The sequence below is a fragment of the Staurois parvus genome, unplaced genomic scaffold, assembly GCF_062004578.1.
Source record: "Staurois parvus isolate SC_StPar_1 unplaced genomic scaffold, SC_StPar_1.0 ptg000686l, whole genome shotgun sequence".
NCBI lineage: Eukaryota > Metazoa > Chordata > Amphibia > Anura > Ranidae > Staurois > Staurois parvus.
Genome location: NW_028318482.1, coordinates 333,937 through 358,890, shown reverse-complemented (window position 1 = coordinate 358,890; position 24,954 = coordinate 333,937). Strand labels below are relative to the sequence as shown.

Sequence of the window (24,954 nt, the reverse complement as noted above, 5' to 3'; positions counted from 1 at the left end):
AGGAAAATAAATAGTGCCAAAGAACACTGTCAAAGGCCTTGTTTATGTCTAGACTCATCAACAGAACCTCTTTAGAATGTAAATTGGCATCTTGAATAACATTTAGTGTGAGGCGAATATTATCAGTAATGAATCTGTCAGGGATAAAACCCGATTGGTCTGGAGAGACCAAAGAGGAGATAATAGGGGCCAACCTGTCTGCCAAAATACGGCTAAATATTTTCAAATCGTTATTCATTACTGAGATTGGTCTATAGTTTTGTGGTAAACTGTGGTCTTTCTGTGGTTTGGGTATTAAAGACATATTAGCCAATAGCATCTCCTCAGGGAACTTACCCCCCTGTAAGACATCATTAAATAAAGTTATCAAATAAGGGGCCAACGTAGAGGCAAAATGTTTATAATAACTAGCAATGAATCCGTCAGGACCCGGTGCAGTACAGCTTTTTAGTGTGCTAATCGCACGGGTTATTTCCTCCAAAGTACAGGGGGCGTTAAGAGAGGTAAGCTGAGAAGGTGTAAGGACAGGGAGGGGTATAGAGTCCAGCCATGAGGCGGATGGCGGAACAGAATCCGACTGTGGAGGAGCTAATAGGTTAGAATAAAAGTTTTCAAAAATACCCAAAACTTCCTGAGGTAGAGATGAAATAGCGCCCAAATTAGTGCGTAACTTATAGACATGTGGGGGGCGCAGGGAGTGGTTCAATTTTCTTGCAAACATAGTGGACGCCCAATTGCTATGTAACAAGAACAAGGCCTTCGACCAGCGAAGAGCTTTTTCAGTCCTTTGGGAAAGCAGGGTATTCAGTTCTAAGCGCTTTTGGGACAATAACTGTTTGTTAAGAAGAGATGGATTAGCAATATGACTTCTATAATGTGCTTCTAATTCTCGGGTAAGAAGTAGAATTTGCTGCCATCGTTTTCTATTTTTGGAGGAAGCCATAGAGATAAGGCGGCCACGTAGGACCGCCTTATGGGCTACCCATAGTGTGGTTGAAGATATATCAGGAGTCGAGTTAGACTGAAAATATTCCTGGATAGATGTAACCACCTCTTGGCGAGAGTCAGGATCAGTAAGCATAGAGTCATTAAGTCTCCAAGAGAAGGGGTAGGTGCCAATCCTATAAACATGATGGATAATGCCATAATATTGTGATCCGACCAGGGACTCAAGTGAATACAAGCTTTCCTAGAATTAGCTAATAAAATAGGGGTACAATAGATATAGTCTAATCTAGCATAAGAGTCATGTGGGTGAGAATAAAATGAGTAATCCCTGGCTCCCGCATCGTGCGCCCTCCAAGCATCCACCAATTGGAGGGCATCTAGTTTTTTAATAAGGGATTTTGGGAAAGCCTGGGAGGAGTGTGAGAAGGAGCTTTGGTCCAAAAGAGGGTTTGCTACCAGGTTAAAATCACCACCCACCAATAGATGGGGGGACAAAAACCTTTCCAGAACATCAAAAAATTAAAAAAAAAGGAAGCTTGTGCCGAATTTGGTACATAGATATTAGCAATTGTAAGTTCTCGACCTGAAAGGGTGCCTTTAAGAATGATAAACCTACTGTCCAGATCACGATATACATGTTGAACCTCAAAAGGGAATGAATTATGTAGAAAGATGGCTATTCCTCTACTTTTAGAGGAATGTAAGGTCTAATAGCCTTGCCTATAGGATTTATGAAAATATAGCGGATGGTTTGCGGCTGCAAAATGTGTTTCCTGTAATAAAATAATTTTAGCCCCTAGTCGCTTATATTGAAGAAAGGCTGTTTTGCGCTTGTTTGGTGAGTTGAAACCCTGGACATTATGCGAAATACATTGAATTACCATAGTATTCAGAAGTTGTAAATATCCGCATAAAAATACACAAGGAAAAGACATCTCCTAGAATTGTCTGGCTAGATATAAGGACCCGCAAGTCCACATTAGACAGATTAACAGGCAGTAGTACCAGCCTGTTAGGAGACATCCAGATCCCAATATGGGGATCGTGACGTCCACAAACCGGCACAAAACCAACATCATGCACTAAAGCTTTGAAGAGAGAAAAGACAAAACACAATAGAAGTGAAGCTTCAATAGCTCCTACAATTAAAAGGATAGCTGAAAAACATGGATCAGGCAGGCAATTTGCCATACCTGAATTAACAAAAAATTCAAACATCAAAAGGGCTAAATGAGCCCAAACCCTGTCTCAGTAAAACATGGAAAACAGAGCTGCCACCCCACAATCAGGCGATGACACATCTGGCCATGTCAGGCGGCAGGGTGGGGTACCGTGTCCAAGAGTTTGGAAACCATAAATGAATGGGCGGTACTAAGAGGGTCCAAAGACCCTTGTTAAACCTTAACACATCCAGATATCAACGAGAGAGCATACATAATTCTCAAAAACACAGAAATATCATAGCAGTGACCACAAAAATGCACATCCTAAAGGTGTAAGAGATACAAGCGAGCAAAATTCCCATATCCCGGTTCTTGTGTCAGTCATAGTAAACTGTGAACCAGGATTAAGGACTATCAAAACCCTGGGTAATTAGCACAGTCTTGTCAACCCAGTTCTTGTCGGACTCTCCTTCTATCCCTCCGTGGAGATGGAGTATGCCAGATGGGAGAGACGCGAGGGGTAGAGGGTGGATGTTGAGGCGATGGGGCGTCCGCCAGGCCCAATTTGGCCAAGATTTCTCTACCCTCGGGAGGGGACGTGGCTATATATGTGCTCCCATTGTTAGGAACTATCAACTTAAAAGGAAAGCCCCATTTAGAGCGGATACGAGCTGAGAAAAGGGCAGTGGTAACTTCTTTCATTTTTCTGCGTTTCTCCAACGTTGCCGGAGAAACATCCGGAAAGATATGTAAAACTGAGCCTTCAAAGGAGATCATTGGGGTATTGCGAGCAGCTCGAAGTATGTCTTCTTTGGTCTGAAAATCCTTCATACATAGGACAATGTCCCTAGGCGGTTTATCATTAGGAGGTTTAGGGCGCAGGGCTCTATGGACACGGTCACAAGCAAAGGACCCAGGGTCACAATCTGGAAGGAGTGACTTGAATAACTTGGTTATGGTATGTGGAAGATCAAATACAGACTCCGGGATGCCCCTGACTCGCAGATTATTCCTACGGTTTCGATTATCAAGGTCCTCAACCTGCGCCTGCAATTGTTGAAAGGCTGTTTGTAGATAATCATGATCTCTGGAAAGTTCACCATAAGCCAGGCTAAGTTCATCATGTTTGGTTTCTAGGCGGTCGGTCCTGGAGCCCAATGTTGCTATTTCCTGAGAGAGGACATTAGTGCTTTTATGCAGTTCTGATTGGAATTTAGTGGCCAGCTTGGTGTACATAGTTTCCAAGCAAGATTCCAGGTCACCCTTTGTGAGTTGCTGTGAACATTCACTGACCAGGGCTAATGAAGGATCTGTGGTATCCCACGTGGGATCGGACAGGGATGCTTGTTCTGTGTTATCTGGGGACATGCTGCAAATCTCGTGTGTCTTAAGTAGTTATGTCGTAAGGGACTTTTGAGCTTTTCCCCTTTTTTTCTTGGTGGACGGCATACAGGGAGTCTCCTGGGGGTGATCAACTGAAAATTAGATAGCCAAAGGAGATAATAACCCCAGGGGACCTATAACGCCCGAAACAGATTTAGGGTTGTAGTTACAAAAATGCTGTCAGGCTTATCCACAAAAACCTTATATTGTAAAAATAATTAGCAAGCCGTGAGGACGTAGAGAGGACATAGGCCATGGTAAACACCATTAATGACTCCTAGGAGCAAGAGGATGGCTCCAACTCCCACTTTAGGGTCTGAGAGGGATGAGGGGCACGTATAGAACAGATAATTATAACAATCCCATGGCCCTCCAGGGCAGTATATAGGCCTCAGTAGGCCTCTGGGCCCAACAGAAGCCGCGATCACAGAGGAGGGGGGTTTCTGGAGCAGTGAGAGGGAGTCCCGTTTCCTGAGTCACCGAAGGGAGACAGGGTGATTAGTAGCTGCCAGCCCCCTGCCTCCAGTACTCACTGTAGCTTGGATGAGAGGAGGAGGAGGTCCAGACCGGATGGAGTAGGCCGCAGATACCCATCGCCACGGGGAGCGGCAATACACTGCGTCGCCCCTCTCCCTGACACAGGGGATGCAAAGGGAGCCTCTGATGCCCTCGGGTGATCCACCGCCGCCCGGATGGCAGTGGATACAGGTATGAGGCGCCGGAGTCCCGGATCATGCGGCCACGCCAGGCCGCGTATGTCCGCCGCTACAGAGGGCGGAGATACCATCCGGGGCCCCTCTCCCAGGTACAGGGGATGTCACCAGGGGTCTCCGTAGTCCGTAGCAGCACGGATGGCGGTGGATTGTGTGGGTCAGCGTCGGAGCTCCAGATTATCAAATATTACAGTATTTTTTAAGATGTTTCAAGTGTATAAAGAACCTCTAAATGGTAGCCCTTACTACTTCAAAAGTGACTTCATGCAGTCTCTGACATCAAAGTTGTTTATGATAACCACTTAACTTCCTACTAACCTTTACAATGTATTGTTTACTGGAGTACTGTCTGCATTTAAGCAAATTACTGAGTAACGGATCCTTAGCTGCTTATTTAGCTTAGCTGCTGGTGATTTACATATTCACTAAAATCAAAACATTGAATCTTAAATATATTTTATTATGTTAACACAAGTTTGCAAAAGTTAGCCAAATAAATGTGTCTATTCATTTGCCTTTTCACCTTGACTCTTTGGTATACAAGTGCTGAAGTAGTCACCATTGTTCATTTCCTTCTTAAAGAGTAGGATGTAGCATTTTGGGAAGAAAACAGCAGACAGAACCCCCAGACAGCTGCTCAGAATAAAAACCATCTGAATGAGAGATTTGTAGCCAACATTTGTGCTGACGTAAGTGGGTATAAAAATGATCCAGGCAAGAATCACAGTCAGCATGGCTATGGTGATATCTCTTGCCATGTGATATTGGTTGACGGGTGTTTCAGCCATAAAAGAACATATAAAGGATAACAAGACCAGGATCCCATTGTAGGCAAACATCAAACCAAACTGAAGCAGTGGTTCATATTCACAACTAACATAAATGGTCAGGGAACTCACATCATGTGATGCCAGCTTCACCGAGAGGGGCTGGGAGGACTTCACATACAAGGTACAGAACGCAAACTGACCCAAGAATGTAATTATTAGGATGCTCCATCTTCCCGGATAAAGTAACCAATGCAAACAGGATCCCATAGACAGGGAACTAAACTGAAGCTGCATGGATTTTATCAGTATTGGCCCTAGAAACATAGCGAAGCTCAAGGAAAGTATAGGCTGCTGTAGAAAACACATTGTGTCAGAAGGTTTTCCAATATAAAAGAAAATGGAGGCACACATACATACCAGACCCAGCAGAGTCATGAAGGTCTCAATTTTGCCAGAAGCAACAAGCAGGGGGGTGTGCCAATTTTGGAATAAGATCACAGCCACTGTGCCAATAATGACCATAATTAGTCCCATAAATATAAGAAGTGCAATAACATAATAGTTCCTCCATGTTAGAAAACTGAAGGCTGGATTTTGGCATGCTTTGCTTCCTGACTTGGACCACTGGCCAGAAGGACATGGGGTGCATTCTGTAAGAATTTAAAAAAGTAAACAGTTACATGTCAGAAAAGAACAATGGAGGTTTTCAATTAAAAACGTCCTACGTAGAGCACTTGAGACCCCTCTGTGCAGTATCAGGGTCTTTCATCTAACCGTCCTGGTAAGCAGCTGTGGGTCTCCCTCCTGATGTTGTTTACTATTGTCAGAGTACTGAAGTCTGACCATTCAGAAAAAAAGGCATAGACAAGAACCCTCTGGATCTGTAAGGGTCTATCACAATACCAGACGTAGATAGAAATGCGTGTGGGTGTGTGAAGCAGACTAACTGCATACTCTCACAACATGAGGCTGGGCATTGTTGTGCACCAGGAGGAACCCACTGCACCAGTGTAGGGTCTGACAATGGGTCCAAGGATTTCATCCCGATACCTAATGGCAGTCAGGGTGCCATTGTCTAGCCTGTAAAGGTCTATATGTCTCTCCATGGATATGCCTCCCCAGACCATCACTGACCCACCACCAAAACAGTCATGCTGAATGATGTTACAGGCAGCATAACATTCTCCACGGCTTCTCCAAACCCTTTCTGGTCTGTCACATGTACTCAGGGAGAACCTCCTCTCATCTCTGAAAAGCACAGGGCGCCAGTGGCGGACCTGCCAATTCTGGTGTTCAATGGCAAATGCCAACAGAGCTCTATGGTGCCGGACAGTGAGCACAGGGCCCACTAGAGGACATCAGGCCCTCAGGCCACCGTCATGAAATTTGTTTCTGATTGTTTGGTCAGAGACAACTACTACGGTCACCCTCTTCTTCCATCCTATGCTCCCTCACTCACATCTTCAATCTCTCCCTCTCTAACAGTGCCTTCCCCTCCCCTCTAAAGCATGCACAGATCACTCCCATACTTTAAAAGCCCTCCCTGGACCCCACCAACCTGAACAACTTCAGACCCATCTCCCTGCTCCTGTTTACCGCTAAACTCCTAGAACGCTTAGTCTACAATCGCCTGAGCTCCTACTTCACTAACAACAACTTTCTTGACCCTTTACAGTTTGGCTTTCGCTCACTACACTCCAATGAAACTGCCCTACTAAAACTCACTAATGATCTACTAACTGCTAAAACCAATGGCCACTACTTTTGATACTGCTGACCATCCCCTCCTCCTCTCTATTGGTCTCAGAGACTCTGCTCTCTCCTGGTTCTCCTCCTACCTATCACAGCGCTCCTTTAGCATTACCTATAACTCTGGCTCCTCCTCTCCACTCCCTCTTTCTGTAGGTTCTGTCCTTGGACCCCTACTCTTCTGCATCTACACCTCCTTCCCTGGTCCCTTGATAAACTCTCATGGCTTTAAGTACCATCTCTATGCTGATGACACACAAAGCTATCTTTCTACCCCTCACTTCACCCCTTCAGTCTCCTCTCGCCTTACTAACCTGCTAAGCGACATATCGGCAAGGATGTCACTCCACTTCCTCAAACTCAATCTTTCCAAAACTGAGCTCTTAGTATTCCCTCCAGCCCGTGCCCCCTCCCCTGACTTCTCCATCAAGACCAATAACACAGCCATCAGTTCCTCCTCTCATGCCAGGGTGCTAGGTGTACTCCTAGACTCCCATCTGTCCTGTCCTTTCAGCCCAAATCCAATCGCTGTCTAAATATTGTAGACTTCACCTCTGCAATATCTCCAAGATACGCCCGTTCATAACCTCGGAAACCACTAAGCAACTTATTCACTCCCTTGTTATGTCTTGCCTTGACTATTGTAACTCCCTCCTCATTGGCCTACCTCATTGCAGGCTATCCCCTCTTCAGTCTATCATGAATGCTGCTGCCAGACTCATCCACCTTACTAACCGTTCTGTATCTGCCTCCCCTCTCTGCCAATCCCTCCACTGGCTTCCCATTCCCCAACGGATAAAATTCAAAACATTAACAATAACATATAAAGCCATTTATTACTCTGCTCCAAATTACATCACTAATCTTGTCTCCAAATATCACCCAAACCGTACTCTCCACTCCTCGAATGACCTCCTGCTCTCTAGCTCCCTTGTCTCCTCCTCCCATGCTGGTCTCCAGGACTTCTCCAGAGCTTCCCCCATCCTTTGGAACTCTCTACCCCAATCAGACTGTCAGGGCTCCCGGGTATGACCAGAGGTGTGTGACTGACGCAGGGAAACGCAGACTTCAGATATGTTATAAACAATGTAATTTATTAACACTAACCATAGAAACATAAACGCAGTGCAATACTAAAACATAACACAGTGCAAACAAACCAACCAACCACCCACAGATAACAGTACATACAATGCAAGCGTCGTCAGGCAGGCCGGGTCAATATCAGTCGGGCAGGTAGGTATAGGGGGAGCAAGCGGAGAATGGTCAGGGTCACAGGCCAGGTTCAGCAGGTAGCGGGCAGCGTGGTACAGAGGGTCAGGCAGAGGAGAATGGTCAGACAAGCCAGGGATCAGAGCAGGGTCAGCAGAGAATCAGACAGGAACAGAGAGCAGGAACAGGATACAGGGCCCAAGAGAAACACAACACCAAGGCAGAGTCTGCAGGTCTGAATGTCCCTTAAATACATCAGTATAATTAGTTCCAGGTGTTTGACTGGCTGCAAGGTTGAGTCTCTGATTGCTGGGAGCACCCGCTGGCCAGCCCTGGTACTGCAGCTCACAAGGCAGGTGAGTCCCACTATTGCTGGCCAGTCCATTCCTGACACAGACTATCGCCTACTCTGCTCACTTTTAGGCAATCTCGGAAAACCTATCTCTTCAGGCAAGCCTATCCTGCCCTCAGCTAATAATGGAATTTTCTACTCCTCCTACCAGTCCATCCCCCACAGTTACTACCTTTTATACCACTAGCCTCTCCCTCTTAGATTGTAAGCTCCAAGGAGCAGGGCCCTCCTAACCCTCTTGTATTGAACTATATTGTTGCTGTATTGTCTCCCGTTATATTGTAAAGCACTGAGCAAACTGTTGGCGCTATATAAATCCTGTATAATAATACTAATAATAATTTACACCAGTGGCCCTCTCTCTGTCACAAAAAAATTATAAAAAGTTCATATGGGTACAGTGTTGCATGACCGCGCAATTGTCATTCAAAGTGCGACAGCGCTGAAAGCTGGAAATTGGCCTGGGCAGGAAGAGAGTATAAGTGCCCTGTAGGCTAGTGGTTAAAGGGGGCCCCCTCCATTGGAAGAAGCCTGCTGTGACAGATCAATAGGAACTGGGGTGGGGGTAATTGACCCATTAGTGACCTCTTTGTTGATTTTGTGCATACCCCTTGGGAAGACTTAACTTATTATCCTTGGTCTTTACTGTTACTTCACAGTAGCCACTTCCTGTTTGGCTAGAGCCTATACTGCAGAACCTTAACCCAATTGCTGCCCCCCCCCCACTTCAGTGTTCCAAGGAACCCTTATTTTCTAAGACTATTTGCAGAAATACCCCACATCACATTTTTCATTAAGCGTGCAAACAACTCCAAGGGCCCCAAAGTAGCCAGCAGAAGTCTAAATTTCAGGACTGTTCATAATTCACTGACTATCAAGCACAGTTCTCAGTATATCGACAACTCCCTTTTACAAAGGCCTAGGCTTAGCTCTTGCATTTCAAGAGCCCTGTAAGGATCTGTGTCATTACTTGGGTCATCTGCTGGTGGCACTTTTATTCCCTGAAGTCAAATGATGCAGTTCTGGTGGCCACTAGTGGGTGTCTTTAAGCAGCTGGGCTGTCCAAGTAATTAGGCTGCACCTGATGTGGACTGCTGGGAGGTATATAATCTTGCCATTGACTGAATTCAGTGCTTCAGTGTTCTTCCTGTAAGCCATGTCCCTGCCTGAGCCTGATCCCTGTTCCTGATCCTTGTTCCTGTACCTGGCCCTGAGACCTGTTCCTGTGACCTGCTCCCTGTATCCTGCTCCCTGCATCCTGCTCTCCCAGTACCTTGCTCCCTGCATCTTGCTCTCCCAGCTCTCTTGCTCCCTGCTCTTTTTGTGTCTTGTCTTAGTGCCAATCTTGCCCTTCTTTTGTGTCCTCCCTCCATTAGCATATAGTTAGGTTGTCGTTTAGGTTACTGCGCTTTCACATTTATTTTGGCACTTTCCATTGTTATGTTTTATTGATGTTATTGGTGTTTTAAGAGTAATATTTATGTTAATAAACTTCATTTTCCTTTGCTCAGCCTGCTCCTGATTTCTTAAGGTGCAGCCCACTGATCTGGTCTTCCTTGCTGGATACTTGTTTTGGTATCCCTGACAAGCCCATTGGCAACTTAGTCCCTAGCTGTGTGGGTACCTGTTTGGCTGCCTTTTTTGGCTCACATAGTGAGGAGAGCTACAGTTTATGCCGGTCTGATTTCAGTTTGCTGTGGTGTTTTAACATGAATCCTCAGCGTTTTGTTCATTATGCTACATTTTTCATTGTTATACCTTGATTACTTGACAATATACTCTGTTATTTGCTACAAGGTCTCGAGTCTCACTTCAGGGTGACCCTAAGGTATTAACAAAAATTACTAATTTATCTTTACTAAAGTGTATACCCAAAGTGTCAGTGGTGCTGAGGCACTTGCCAAGGTAAGAACAGAGGACCCAACATAACCAGCTGTTCCTGTAGGGTTGATGCTACATCTGTAAAAATATACTTTTTAAATGTTTATTTCATAGGTCCCTAGAAAACAATTCAGCTTTAAATATTGACTCAGAAAATAAAGTTTCCCATATCCTTAAAGATACACTGTCACTTTGCCCATTCAGGGGCCAGTTGACTGCTAGCCTCAGGGGAGGAGTTCACACACTTTTCTGTAACCAGAAGCATTTTGCAGTGATGGCCACAGAGGAAGGAGTGCTGCTGGAGACATGAATGTAAAGTGTAAATTATGCACATTGGTATGTACAGTATATGTCAGCTTGACTTGGGCCGTATTTGGCCAAAATGTATAAGCGGACTGTGTAATGTAAGCTGTTTTTAGATATAATAAACATTGGAACTCATTGTTGGACTTTGCATTATAGTAGTTTATCAGTGACGATAGACTGGAGCCTCTACCAAGCACCAGCGTTTACTTTTACCCATGACCTGCTCGGTTATAGTAGGTACATTATTCTATGCATGAGTGTACAGTGGTTAGAGGTAAGCTGTACATAGACACGATCACTTTGACCAGAATGGGAAAGGTGCCAATGTCTCTTTAAGATTGCTGTAGCTAGGCAAGAGCTTAAAGTGCATTTGAAGGCAAAACCAGGGTTAGAACTTTTGTCAAGTTTTTATTGCTGTTTGAGTCTCCATTGGGTATAGTCACCCCTCTGTTTGTACTGGTGACCAGGATCACCGAGAAAGTGAGGAGGAATCCTAAATGTTAGAGTTGTTCCCCAAACAAAAATTGAGGGGAAATCTCCTTATAGGGACTTTCACTTTGGGATCTTTCTACTAACTTCTGTTGCATATCTGGGACAGAAAGCGAACGGAAATTTCTCCAATGGTACACAGTCAGCAAAAAATAAATATATACTACAAATAAATAATCTAGCAGGGGTTTTAACCCTTCCCTACTCTATCCAAAACAAAAAAAAAGGTTTGGCTATACATACACTGTAATGTTCCAACTAGGTCAAAGTAAAAAAAACAAAACAGACTGGATAGAGTGACAACCTGTAGAGTTTGCAAAGGTTCCCTCAGGACAAGTAAGACATTCAAAGCAGCAGGACGTGAAGTGTTTGATCAATTTGACCTGGCCTTCTGAGCAATTCCGGGAACATGTAGACTCTGGGACCTGCAAAAAAAAAAAAAACAAGCAGTCAAAACATGTATTCTTATTACAAATATCTTGTTCTCCTATTGATATTAATTATTTAGATTATTTTGTGTTGCAAGTTTATTATAATGGTCTAAAAAAAAATCAGCCAGACCATGGAGGGATAGTTTAAAGGAGATTTACAACTCCTGAAAGAGACAGGAGGAATCAGGAAAAGGTTATAGTTAAGCTCTTCTGACCCCTGATAAAAAGCTTGAGCCTGGATCCAAAATATTTTTACTAAAGGATCTGTCCACTCAAAAAATTAGATTTAAGTTACAAGTGGAACATGGAGGGCTCAGTCATCCCTTGAATTCTTTTATGTTTTAGACACTCCAAAAGTGTGTTATAGTTTCAAACTCCATCCTCTGGAGAGTTTTGGGATCTCCTGCTTATTCTTCCTGATGCATTCTTCATGGTATAAAACAAAAAATGACTCCCTTTATAACAGCCACAACAGATATGCAGACACAGGAACACAAGTACAAAGCTCTCACTAAAATTCTTTAAGCAGGTTCACTTTAGGGGTTAAAGCGTATCTATGATGAAAATGTAAAATCATATATTTTACCACATTGTATTTCAATTACATCTACCCTATTCCTATTATTCTGAATGATCTTGACCAGGGGTGGACTGACCATTTGGAAACTCGGGCACTGCCCAAGGGCCCAGGGTCAGTAGGGGACCCCATGAGATGCCCCTGGTACCTTTCTCATAGGCTTTTTTGAGTTTGGGCAAGGACACAGGGGCCCCATGATCCCCTATTGCCCAGGGGCCCCATGAGTTGTCAGTTCTCCCCTGATCTTGACATTTGTTAAAGTGGAGTTCCACTGCCATATTTGGCACATTTTGGGGGGAGTGGATACCTGGTTTTGACTGGTATCCACTCCCACTTCCAGCTCAATTCGTTGCAGCAGAGTGAGCCAGAAGTTCGGCCCCCCCTCCTTCCTCCCATAGTCTTCTGGGACACTTCACAGGTTCTAGAAGACTGCCAGACCAATCAGAATGCGCAGTAACTATATTCTTTTAAAGTTTTTTTTTTTGCCATCTTTGTCTTTTTGGGAAGACTTCCCTTCTCTTCCTGTCCCATAGCCAAAACAAGAAGTGATAGAAAATACCTCCAAACTGAGGGAATCCCTTGTTGTCACCAGGGTCAGCAGAACTAATGTTCTCCTCCATTACTGTCCTGGAGACAACCCAAAAGTTGTGATTTTCATTTAATTTCAGTTTCTATGATAATGGTAAATATGACAAATAGAGAGGGTGAATTTCTCTGGCAGGGGCACAGAAAGCAATAAAAAGCTGTTCTAATCCTTTTCCATTGTATGTAAAACAAAAAAAAATATTTTTGGAGAGGGATTAAAAGAGTAGCCCTAAACCTAGCCTTCCACCTTTTAGATCACGTCTCTGAATTATTTTTTTATTTTACCTTGTTCTTACAGAGAGAAACAGCCTATATTACCCTCTGTAACATCACCAGGCTTTTAAAATTCTTGCAGTTCCTTTTGATGTAGGAGTGCCCCAGAACTACACTATATTGCCAAAAGTATTGGAATGCCGCTTTTACCCCACATGAACTTTAGTGGCATCACAGTCTTAGTATGTAGAGTTCAATATTGAGTTGACCCACCTTTTACAGATATAACAGCTTCAACTCTTCTGGTACGGCTGTCCACAAGGTTTAGGAGTGTGTCCATGAGAATGTTTGACCATTCTTCCAGAAGCACATTTGTGAAGTCAGGCACTGATGTTGGATGCAGTCTCCACTCTAATTCATCCCAAAGGTGTTCTGTCGGGTTGAGGTCAGGACTCTGTGCAGGCCAGTTGAGTTACCAGACTTGCTCATCCATGTCTTTATGGACCGTGCTTTGTGCACAGTCATGTTGGAACAATAAGGGGCCATCCTCAAACTGTTCCCACAAAGTTGGGAGCATGAAATTGAAATGTCTTGGTATACTGATACCCTAAGAGTTCCCTTCACCAGAACTAGGGGCCAAGCCCAACCCTTGAAAGCAACTCCACATCATAATCCCCCCTCCACCAAACTTTACACTTGGCACAATGCAGTCAGGCAAGTACCGTTCTCCTGGCAACCACCAAACCCAGACTTATCCATCGGATTGCCAGACAGAGAAGCATGATTTGTCACTCCAGAGAACAAGCCCTACCTTCTCTAGAGTCCAGTGGTAGCGTGCTTTACATCACTGCATCTGACATTTGCATTACACTTGGAGATGTAAGACTTGGATGCAGCTGCTTGGCCTTGGAAACCCATTCCTTGAAGTTCTTTACACACTGTTTTTGTGCTAATCTGAAGGCCACATGAAGTTTGGAGGTCTTTAGCTATTAACTCTGCAGACAGTTGGTAACTTCTGAGCACTGTGCGCTTCAGCATGCGCTGACCCTGCTCTGTCATTTTACGTGGCCTGCCACTTCATGGCTGAGTTTCTGTTGTTGTTCCCAGTTGCTTCCACTTTGTCATAATACCACTAACAGTTGACTATTTAGTGGCAAGGAAATTTCATGGATGGACTTATTGCACAGGTGGCAACCTATCACGGAATCACTCTTAAATTCACTGAGCTCCTGAGAGCGACCCATTCTTTCACAAATGTTTGTAGAAGCAGTCTGCATGCCTAGGTGCCTGATTTTATACACCTGTGGTCATAGAGGTGATTGGAACACCTGAATCCAATGATTTGGAGGGGTGCCCCAATACTTTTGGCAATATACTGTATCTCACAAGAACCCACTGCTTACTGTAAGATGTAAAACAGTCTTTTTCATTCTTTGAAAATCAAACATACAAAACAGATTTCTTCAGAAAATAAATGCAAGCAGTCCATAAATCTATGTTGTTCAAAACAACACAATGGCTCTCCCCCAGTATACCAGTCCCACACCAGGGTTTAGAGTTCCCGTCTGCTTCAGGATTTCGCAAAGGCCACAGGAGCTGTGAACTGTTCCACTCCAGCTCACCAAGAGGGGCTTACTCCTTTCTGCTCCTTTGTAGGCAGGTTAGCCCTTTTAGGACCAAGCTCCCTGTAATTAGGGTTGGATTCTCTTTCCCACCCAAAGTCTCTCCGAACCTCAGAATGAGGACTTACCAATCCTTAAAGAACTGCAAATCAGTCTTGTCCTCTACTAACCAGACTACCCCAGAACCCCTCACCCTACATGGGTGAGAACCCCTGAGTGCTTAAAAATGTCTCTTATCATCCTCCTTAAAGGAACCAAAGCCCAAATACCAGGGAAGCATACCTGCCTTCGGGACCCATCCATAGCATCCCGTACATCCTATATGTGAGAGCATCCTCTTGAGATTCAGGACAGCAGCATAGTTTGGCTAGGATATAAATACATTTATGCATTTGGAAAGGGACAGAGAGAGGTGGGTGATAGTTTTGCAGTCCAGTTAGTAGGGCTAACAACACTTTTTGGCATTTCAGTGCATCAAAGTCACTGTTTTGTCTGTCCAAACAGGAAGTTAGGAACTCACTGAGTATTTGGTGAGTCAACATGTATATGCAGAGGTATGGAAGAAACAGAGTTTTGCTGATTGGAGAGCTATAGATCTGACACAACCCCTGCTGAGTCAGAGCTAGAGCCTTCCAATCAGGAAGAAGCATGAGCTCTTCTCATTGGAGAGCCACACATCTTATACAACCCCTGCTGAGTCAGAGCTAGAGCCATCCAATCAAGAAGAAACATGAGCTTTTCTGATTGGAAAGCTATAGGTCCCTTACAATCCTGCTGAGCAGATCCAGAGCTCTCCAATCAGGAGGAAGAATGAGCTTTGCTGACTACAGAGCTATAGGTGTGACTCATATGGGCATGTCGAAGCTCTTCAAAGAGACCACCGTTTCCACACAGAAAGCAAAGATCTTGCTGGCAGAGGACAGGACATTTTTAACTCAGGCTGTTCCTGCTTTATAAGAAAAACAAGTTGTAAGACTTTGCATATCTTTTGTTTTGATGCACTGGACATGCATTTAGCTGATTTAATTGAATGTTCAGCTGAGCTTTAATGTAGGGGATAAAATACTGGCAAGCTACTCTTCCTACTGGTCCACAACCTTGTGCCTGGCACTGAAAATGAATACATGAGCAAACATTACCAGTGAACATTGTCTGGTATGCTGGTGGCAGCGTAAGCTAGACAAAAGGTCATCCAAACAAAGTCTGTAAATGGTCGACCAGTCAAAATAGAGTTCTCACTTTATTGCCTATGGCCTCCTCTCCACAAACATTCAAGTGCAGAAACTATTAAAGCAATGATAATTCCAAGAAACACATTTCTTCTCTGAAAAGCAAATTTTTTTTATTGTGTTTAGTCACAAATTCAGTAATGCAGAAAAACCTAGAATATTCATTTGGGGGATTTTTTGCATTAATATTTTAATAAGCAGAATATATATAGAACAATATGTGAGAGCGGGGAAATAATGGTGTGTTGGTGCGACTGTCATTTTCTGCCTTGTTATGTTTATTTTAGTTGCACTATTTTGCATTATTGATTCTCTCTGGCAATGATAGCACGCTTCACTAGTACAGTCATTTTACCTTGACACGCTGCAGGTTATCGACTTCAAGCTGTCCTGTTTTGTAGAAGGAAAAACACAGCACTAGCAATGAATTTATTCTGGAGCGTTACAGGGTCTGTCCACCGAAAAACTAATATGTGGAATATGATAGGTTGAAGCTCACCTTCAGCCAAAATGCAGTTTTTTTTGTTCTAGTGGAGAAGGGTTAAAAATTATATTAAACCCAAAAACAAAAATATATATATATTTTGCAGTTTACCATTCCTTAAATGTGGTGGCTGTATTGGTTTTCTTTTTTACAACCCCCAATTTCAAAAAGCTGGAACACTGCAAATCTCATAAATTTATTCACAAAAGAAAATAGAAAACATATCAAATGTTTAACCCCTTAGGGAAAATAAATGTTAATTCCTGAACAGTATTTTTGCAATTTTGAAATGTTTTAGTAAAACTGTACATACAGTATCATCACAACAACTGTGTATCCAGATGGATTATGCCTTTTTTTTTAGGACAAACTGGGCTTTCTTTTGGTGGTAAATTATAATGGATATTGAATTATATATAAACTTTTTTTATTGTCAAATTAGTAAATAAAAATATTTTTTTAATTTTAGCTGTGTATTTCTTTCTTCTCTTCTATCACCATAATTAACCACCAAAGAATAACCCAAAATAAATTCTCCTGCTCCTGGCACTCACAAGGAACCACATACAATATGTGTATATTAGTATATAATTTGCAGGGGCGGACTGACAACTCATGGGGCCCCCGGGCAATAGGGATCATGGGTCTTTGCCCAAACTCAAAAAAGCCTATGAAAAAGGTACCATGGGCATCTCATGGGGCCCCCTACTGACCCCGTGCCTTCAGGCAGTGCCCGCGTTTCCAAATGGTCAGTCCACCCCTGGTTGTTTGTACCCATAGTAGGGCCCAGAAACAATGGTGCATTTTCCTTTTTTTTAACCTACCTAAAGCACACTGCTACTGACATTAACCACTTACCCTCGGGAACATTTACCCCCCTTAATAACCAGGCCATTTTTTGCTATTCAGCACTGTGCTATTTCAACTGGTAATTGTGCAGTCATACAATGCTGTACCCAAACAAAATGTATGTCCTTTTTTCACACAAATAGAGCTTTGTTTTGGTGGCATTTGATTACCTTTGCGGCTTTTACTTTTTGCGCTATAAATAAAAAAAGACCAAAATCCTTTTTTTTAATCGATATTTTTCATTTTTGGTTATAAAAAATATCCAATAAACTCAAAATTAGTCATAAATTTAGGCCAAAATGTATTCTGCTACATATCTTTGGTAAAAAAAAATCTGAATACATGTACAGTATATTAATTGGTTTGTGTGAAAGTTATAGCGTCTACAAACTATGCTATATATATTGGAATTTACGCAGCTTTTACTTTCTGACTGCCTATCACATTTCTTGAAGTCCTGAAATACCAGGGCAGTACAAAGACCCTCCCAAATGACCACTTTTTGGAAAGTAGGCACCCCAAGGACTTTGCAGAGAGCCATGTTGAGCCCATGGAACATTTTATTTTTTGCCACACATGTTTTAAAAATGACAATTGTTTTTACACAAAGTTGTCACTTAAATGATATATTGCTCATGCATGCCATGGGTATATGTGGAATAACACCCCAAAACACATTCTGCTACTTCTTCCAAGTATGGGGATACCACATGTAAGAGACTTTTTGGCAGCCTAGCTACATACAGGGCCCCAAAATCCAATGACCACTTCCAGGATTTCAAAGGGCATATTTCCTCATATCAATTCCCCACTACCTATCACAGTTTTGGAGGCCCTACAATGCCAGGATAGTACAACCCCCCCCCATGGACCCTTTTTGGAAAGTAGACACCCCAAGGAATTTGTGAAGAGGCATGGTGAGTATTTTACAGATATATTTTTTGTCACAGGGTTTTGAAAAAGAAAAAAAGAAAAGAAAAAATATATTTTAGTTTTTTTCTTCGTATTCCAAAATCATGTGGCAACAAACGAGATCTGCAAAATACTCACAATGCCTCTTAACAAATACCTTGGGGCGTCTACTTTCCAAAAAGGGGTAATCTGGGGGGGGGGGGGTTCTACTATCCTGGAATTTCAGGGCTAACATTAGAAGCATATGCCACATACCACCCACTCTTTAAGACCAAGCCTTTTCTGACACTTTGTTCAGATGAAAAAAAATGTTTTTTTTTTAAGAAAATTACTATGAACCCCAAACATTATATATTTTTTAAAGCAGAGGCCCTAGAGAAGGAAGAGGTTGGTGTTGGTTGTTTTTTTATGTCACACAGTATTTGCACAGCGATTTTTTTAAAAGAAGATCTTTTGGGAAAAATACTCTTTTTAGAATTTTAATGCACAAAAACACAATATATTGCCCAATTGTTTGATAACATATAAAAGATGATGTTACACTGAGTAAATGGATACCAAACATGACATGCTTTAAAATTGTGCATGCCCGAGAAATGGCGACAAAGTCAATACATTTTTAATATTGATAGGCAACACTTTGAAAGCCTTTACAGGTCACCAATTTATATTTACACAGGAGTTCCAGTGCTAAAATTACTGCCCTCGATCTGACATTTGCGGTGATACCTCACATGCATGGTGCAATCTCTGTTCACATTCCGACATGGAACCAACGCTTGCATTCACCTTTGCAAAAGAGCATGGGAAGAGGGGAGGGACAGGGGTTATTTTTTATTTACACTGTCCACTGTCCCAGCAGAGAACATGGGGATATGTTGAATGCAATCTTTGGACCAATATGACCGCAATTCATTTTTTTTTGTAATGACCATTTGGGAGTTAGGCACAAAAAAGTTCTAAATTCAGACACTGATAGGTTTCCATGCGAATTGTCTGGCAAGAGCTGAATTTCGGTGGGCGGCGATGTATTGTTGTGTGTATAAATTGCTTTGGCCCACAGTCAAGTGGTACATATCTTATATGAAAAACAGCGGAGGGGCTAAGCGCTAGTGCTGGCAGTGAACGGGGCTGATCCTACTAACACTGCATTTTTGGGGACACTATACAAAGGAGGCACTAGTATAGTTGTGTTCATGATCATTATATTGATCCGTATAAACACTATACTAGTAATGGGTGTGATCGACCTATAGTATGAGTGCGATAGTGTGCAGGCAATCTAACGCTAGCTGACCCTGGCTGGGAGGGGCTGTAACTGACCCTGACACCAGGGGCGGACTGACCATTTGGAAACTGGGGCACTGCCCGAGGGCCCGGGGTCAGTAGGGTGCCCCATAAGATGCCCCTGGTACCTTTTTCATAGGCTTTTTTGAGTTTGGTGCAAGGACACAGGGGCCCCATGATCCCCTATTGCCCAGGGGCCCCATGATTTGTCAGTCCGCCCCTGCCTGACACTATTTGATGTCGCTAGCGGCAGGAATACAGTGATCAGTGAAAAATTCTATATACTGACACTGTACTAATGGCACTGGCTGGGTGATGGTGAACAAAGGGTTAATGTGGCTGTCAGGAATCAAGGAATGACCAGAAAGGTGCGGACTGACACAGGGAAACGCAGGTCTCAGGTATAATATAATACAGGTTATTAGCCACCCAGATATATATATATATATATATATATAAAACGCACAGTGAACAAACTAACCTTCCACTAATCTTAGGAGGTGCAGGAACACAGGCGTAGTCAGGGCTGGAGAGGTGGAATGGTCAGGCCGGCCGTAGGGTTCTGTAACGACTGCCTGGTGGTACCTCTAGCGGTCCTCAGGGCAGGATTCCCCAGGGCGCGGAGTCTAAGTCCCAGTCTGCTATTCACCAGGGCCCCTGATGGTGGGGATGGACTTGGAGCAGACAGGAACCAGGTCGCGGCCCCTGAGTACACCTGCTAGTGATAGAGGGATCCGCCAGAGGTATGTGCAGGTACGGCTGGATCCGTGCAGGATGGATGGATGGCAGAGTAGTTAGCGTGGTCAGACGGGCCAAGTCAGCAACGTGCGGGCAGCAAGGTATCAAAGGAGCAGGCAGAGAATGGTCAAGGTCACAAGCCGGGTTCAGTAACTCACGGACAGCGCAGTACAGAGGATCAGGCAGAAGAATAGTCAGGGATGAGCCAGTAGTCAGAACAGGAGACGGTCAACAGGAATCAGGATCAGACAGGGTCGGCAACACGGTATCTTCTCACAGGAACTAGGAACAGGATACAGGGGCACATGGGGGACATACACCAAGGCTCAGAGCACAGGCCTGGTCATGCCTTATATACACCTTTCTGTAATCAGCCCCAGGTTTGGCTGATTGTGAGCTTCTGGCTGCTAAGAGCACCCGCTGGTCAGCTCTGGTACTGCAGCCCACACGGCAGGAGAGTCCCACCACCAGTGCTGAGAGCACCCGCTGGTCAGCTCTGGTACTGCAGCCCACACGGCAGGAGAGTCCCACCACCAGTGCTGAGAGCACCCGCTGGTCAGCTCTGGTACTGCAGCCCACACGGCAGGAGAGTCCCACCACCAGTGCTGAGAGCACCCGCTGGTCAGCTCTGGTAGTGCAGCCCACACGGCAGGAGAGTCCCACCACCAGTGCTGAGAGCACCCGCTGGTCAGCTCTGGTACTGCAGCCTACACGGCAGGAGAGTCCCACCACCAGTGCTGAATCCATTCCTGACAGTGGCAATCAAAGGGATAAATGTGCTAATATAATGTGTGTGTAAAATGTAGTGCTTTTACTCTGTGCCGTGTTCTCTCTTCTCTCCCTGTATGCTGTTACACAGTTAATATTTATGTTAATGTACATGAGAATTCATATAGTTTATTTTTTGTACCATTTCCTATGGACATTTCTATAGTTAGTAATGCTGCCATCCAGTGGTCTTATTTGGTAATGCATTTGTTTTATGTTGCCTCCCTGAGATCTATGACACAATCCCTTTGTATATAAAGCTCCTCCCTTCTTCTTGAGTTCAGCACTTCCTGTGTCATGGAGACAGCTAACAGACCACATGTAACAGGGACACATGTATTCTGCATAGTACGCTACAGAAAGTATCATCTTTTGACCGCATAATACTAGAAACCATTCATTCTGCTGTATCCTGTTGTCACATGTACAGAATAAAGCAACTTCTGGATGAACACAGTGTTGGTGAGTTCAAGCTATCTGATAAGGATTGCCCACAGTGATTATATCTGCTTATACAGGCTAGGCAGAGAGGTCTCACAAGGGATAAATTGCTATCACAACAATCTGAGTCAGAATACCCTGCACCGACAGGGCTGAGATTACTATGCCATTGGAGTTTTATTTTTCTTTTCCATATGAATATTGAACTGTAGAGAGAAGTGGTCAAGTATTAGATGCCGGAGGCTGTGGTATGGTATATCTTAAAGCGAATTGTGCCAGTCATGAGGATGATTGGCATATTTATTTGGTGAGTTGCTTTCAAACACCCCGGTCACATCGGGTGCGACTTGGCATGCGATTTGCATGCCATGCAACTTGCACATCGTATGCCAAGTCACACCTCATTGTCTGCAATTGGAGTGGTCAAATTGGTGTAGTTCCAACTTGGTCGGAGCCGCACTGATTTCTAAAGTAGTACATGTACTACTTTTGGTGCGATTTTCATAGACATCTGCGTCAGATGTCTTGCAAATCGCACCTGAAATCGGCATGTCCCCCGACTTTGAAATTGTGCGACTTCACTGTAAGATTTCAAAGTCAGGCTTGATGTGACCGGGGGGTAAAGGGAGAGGCACTGCTTGAGCACAATTGGTGTGTGGTGGAGATTCCAGGAAGGACACAACACAGATTCAAAATTGTATATGAACACTTTATGGACATCTTTTGCACAATTCTTTGCATGGTCTGCATGTTAAATTAAAGACACTTTGTTTATTATAGTTTTGATATTTAAATGATTTTGAGATATCTGATGCTTCCATTGTGCTGCCAGTGAAGGTTAGATGCATTTGTAGTGGGTCACATGTAGTTCACATGTTTGAAGTTATTTTGATGCACTATGAGGTTAGCAGCATTGAATGCATTGAATGCGTGTTCATTATTTATTATTTAGAAGGACAACACTCTTAAAGCAGAGCTCCACCCAAATGGGGAAGTTCCGCTTTAAGCCTTTGTCTACCGCTTCCTATTAAGGATTGGCACTTTTGGGGAGTAGGTACCTGAATTTGACAGTACCCGCTCCCACTTCCCCTGTGATCACCTAGGCAATCGGAAGTGGAAGTTGTCCTCCCCCCCTCTCTCCCCGTACTCTTCTGGGACAGGTGACAGGTGCCAGAAGATTACAGGACCATTCACAAAGTGCAACGCTTCTCGCATATTTATTTATTTCAGGTACTTATATAGCGCTGTCAATTTACGCAGCACTTTACACATGTATATATTGAACATTCACATCAGTCCCTAACCCTCAAGGGGTGTACAATCTAAGGTCCCTAACTCACATTCATACATACACATACTAGGGCCAATTTAGACAGGATCCAATTAACCTACCAGCACATGCGCAGTGGTCATAGGCAAGCTGCAAGTTGTCACAGCTGGGTGCCCACACTGAAGATGCCGGCACCAGGGAGAGAAGACGGCCGGTGAAACCAGCAGTGGTGAGGACACCGCTGGACCGAGGGACAGGTAAGTGACTGTATTTCAAAAGTCAGCAGCTACAGTTTGTGTAGCTGCTGACTTTTGTTTTTTTTATTATTCAGCTGGAACTCCGCTTTAAGTTTTTGGTTGTAGCGCAGTGTGGTGGGTTGTTAATTAAATATTGTATTATGATACATAATTGTGATGTATGACTTGCCAGTTCCAATTACCTGTGTACTGTGTCAAATAAAATTAAGGGGGAAAAAAAATCAGACAAGTGTCCTCTTCAGAACCTAATTTATAACTTGAAACAAATGTGGTTTATCATTCATTTCAGTTCACTTTTTTATGTTGAGGGGCCCTCCAAAGTTTAAATCCAGCAGTGGAAGAGGCTGCACAGAAATATGGAGCGGTAAGAAAAATTTGTTGGGGGTGGCCATCAGGAGACAATGGAGGGGAATTTACTACAATTGGAGCAAAGGGAATTTGGAGCAGCTGTGCACAGCAAACAATCAACTTCTATCTTTCATTTTCAAAGCTTAAAGCACCTGGAAAAAAATAAAAGTCAGCAGCTACAAAAACTGTAGCTGCTGACTATTAAAATACAGACATTTACCTGTCCCTCAGTCCAGCGGTGTCCTCACCACCGCTGGCTTCACCGGCCATCTTTTCTCCCTGGCGCCAACATCTTTAGTGTGGGCACCTGGCTGTGACAGCTTGCGGCTTCACAGCCGTGTGCCCACTGTGCATGTGTGAGAAGCGCTGCGCTTTGTGAATGGCCCGTAGTCTTCTGGGACCTGTCACATGTCCCAGAAGACTACGGGGAGGGAGGGGGGGACAACTTCCACTTCCGATTGCCAAAGGCGATTGCAGCGGAAGTGGGAACGGGTAAATGTCAATTTCGGGTACCCACTCCCCTCTACTCCCCAAAGGTGCCAATCCTTAATGGGGAGCGAGGGACAAAGCATTAAAGCGGAACTTCCCCTTTTGGGTGGAGCTCTACTTTAACTGAACTACCTGGAGATAGAAACTGATTAGTTGTTATGCATGTCGCTGCTCCAGTTTTGCTAAATTCCATTCATAGTAATTTTCCCCTCATGTATCGCATTGTATTGTTATTGTACTGTCGCATGTTCTGTCCCCCATTGTAATGTACAGCGCTGAGCAAACTGTTGGCGCTATATAAATACTGTATAATAATATTAATAATTTTGTCCTAAATGGGCAAAGTGAAAGTGTCTTTTTATAGGGTTAGTCAGCCTAACCCTGTGCTCACACCTAAGTGTTTTCTGCAGCGTTCCATTTAACATGATTATCTATGAAACATGTTCACATCTCCGCGTTTTCACCCGGAGCAATTTTTTGAAAGGGTCAGGGACTTTTTTAAACGCAAAAAGTTGTGTTTTTGGTTCTATAGACTTCAATGGAAATGCTGCAGAGAAGCATGTAGTGTGTGTTTGATGCATTTTTTATGCATTTTGCATTTTAAATCTGCCTAGCAACAAGCAATAAAAAACGCTGCAAAAACACATGTGCAAAAACGCACCACAAAACTCACTGCAGAAATGGCTCAATGCAAACTGCATAGGTATAAACCTAGCCTTATACTGGTATTCAGATTTTTGGTAGATATTGGAGTTATTTTCCTTAATTTCTGTGTGGTCACTGAGACAGGAGGTGAGCAATATCTCCTCAACAAAGGCAAACAGAGTACTGGAACCTTTTATTAAAAAAGAGTGGGGGTGGTTGCAATGGTGTATTTAGGTTTTATGCTGCCCTAGGCAACACATAAATTGCTGCCCCCCTGAAAAATACCACCCTAGGCAAATGCCTTGTTTGCATTGTAGTAAATACGCCCCTGGGTGTTTGAGAACATCTTTCAAGTTTTTATTGCTGTCTCTGTTCTTGTTAGGGAGTGGTAATGGTGTGGTCACCAGCAAAGGAGGTGAGATAAAATAACCCCAACAGGGACACTGACAGCAATAAACACCTAACAACCTGTGTGTCTGTGCATGTGTATTTCTGTGTATGTACATGTATCTGTGTGTATGCGTGTCTGTACGTGCCTGTGTGGCAGCCCCCGTGTTTTTTAAGAGCAGCGCATTTTGTCTGCGGGTGGTTGTGGGTGCGGGAACAGCTGTGATTCCCACACTTGCAACCACCTGCAATAGTGTGAACCCAGCCTAATGGTTGAAAGTAAAAATATTTGTATCTAATCATAATATATCTGAAAGAAACAAACCAACACGTTTCAGGGGTTCTTAGACACTCCCTTTCATCAGGGCTCAATATTCTTGTGAACCCCCCTAACCAGGCCTAGACTGGCCATAGTCCACACCGGGCATTCGCCCAGCCGCCTCTCCTATCAATCTC

General features: G+C 43.7%; 1 protein-coding gene across 1 annotated transcript in view; it reads right to left on the bottom strand.

The window, feature by feature from the left end:
- Positions 1-4,652: 4,652 nt before the first annotated feature.
- LOC149447427 (taste receptor type 1 member 3-like) overlaps positions 4,653-24,954 on the bottom strand; it is a gene marked incomplete at its 5' end in the record, with an annotated part of 40,324 nt that continues 20,022 nt past the window's right edge. The window contains 2 exons of the mRNA XM_089652532.1: positions 4,653-5,627; positions 11,271-11,391. Coding sequence (XP_089508658.1) covers positions 4,711-5,627; positions 11,271-11,391 — 1,038 coding nt within the window. The remainder of the gene's footprint in view (positions 5,628-11,270; positions 11,392-24,954) is intronic.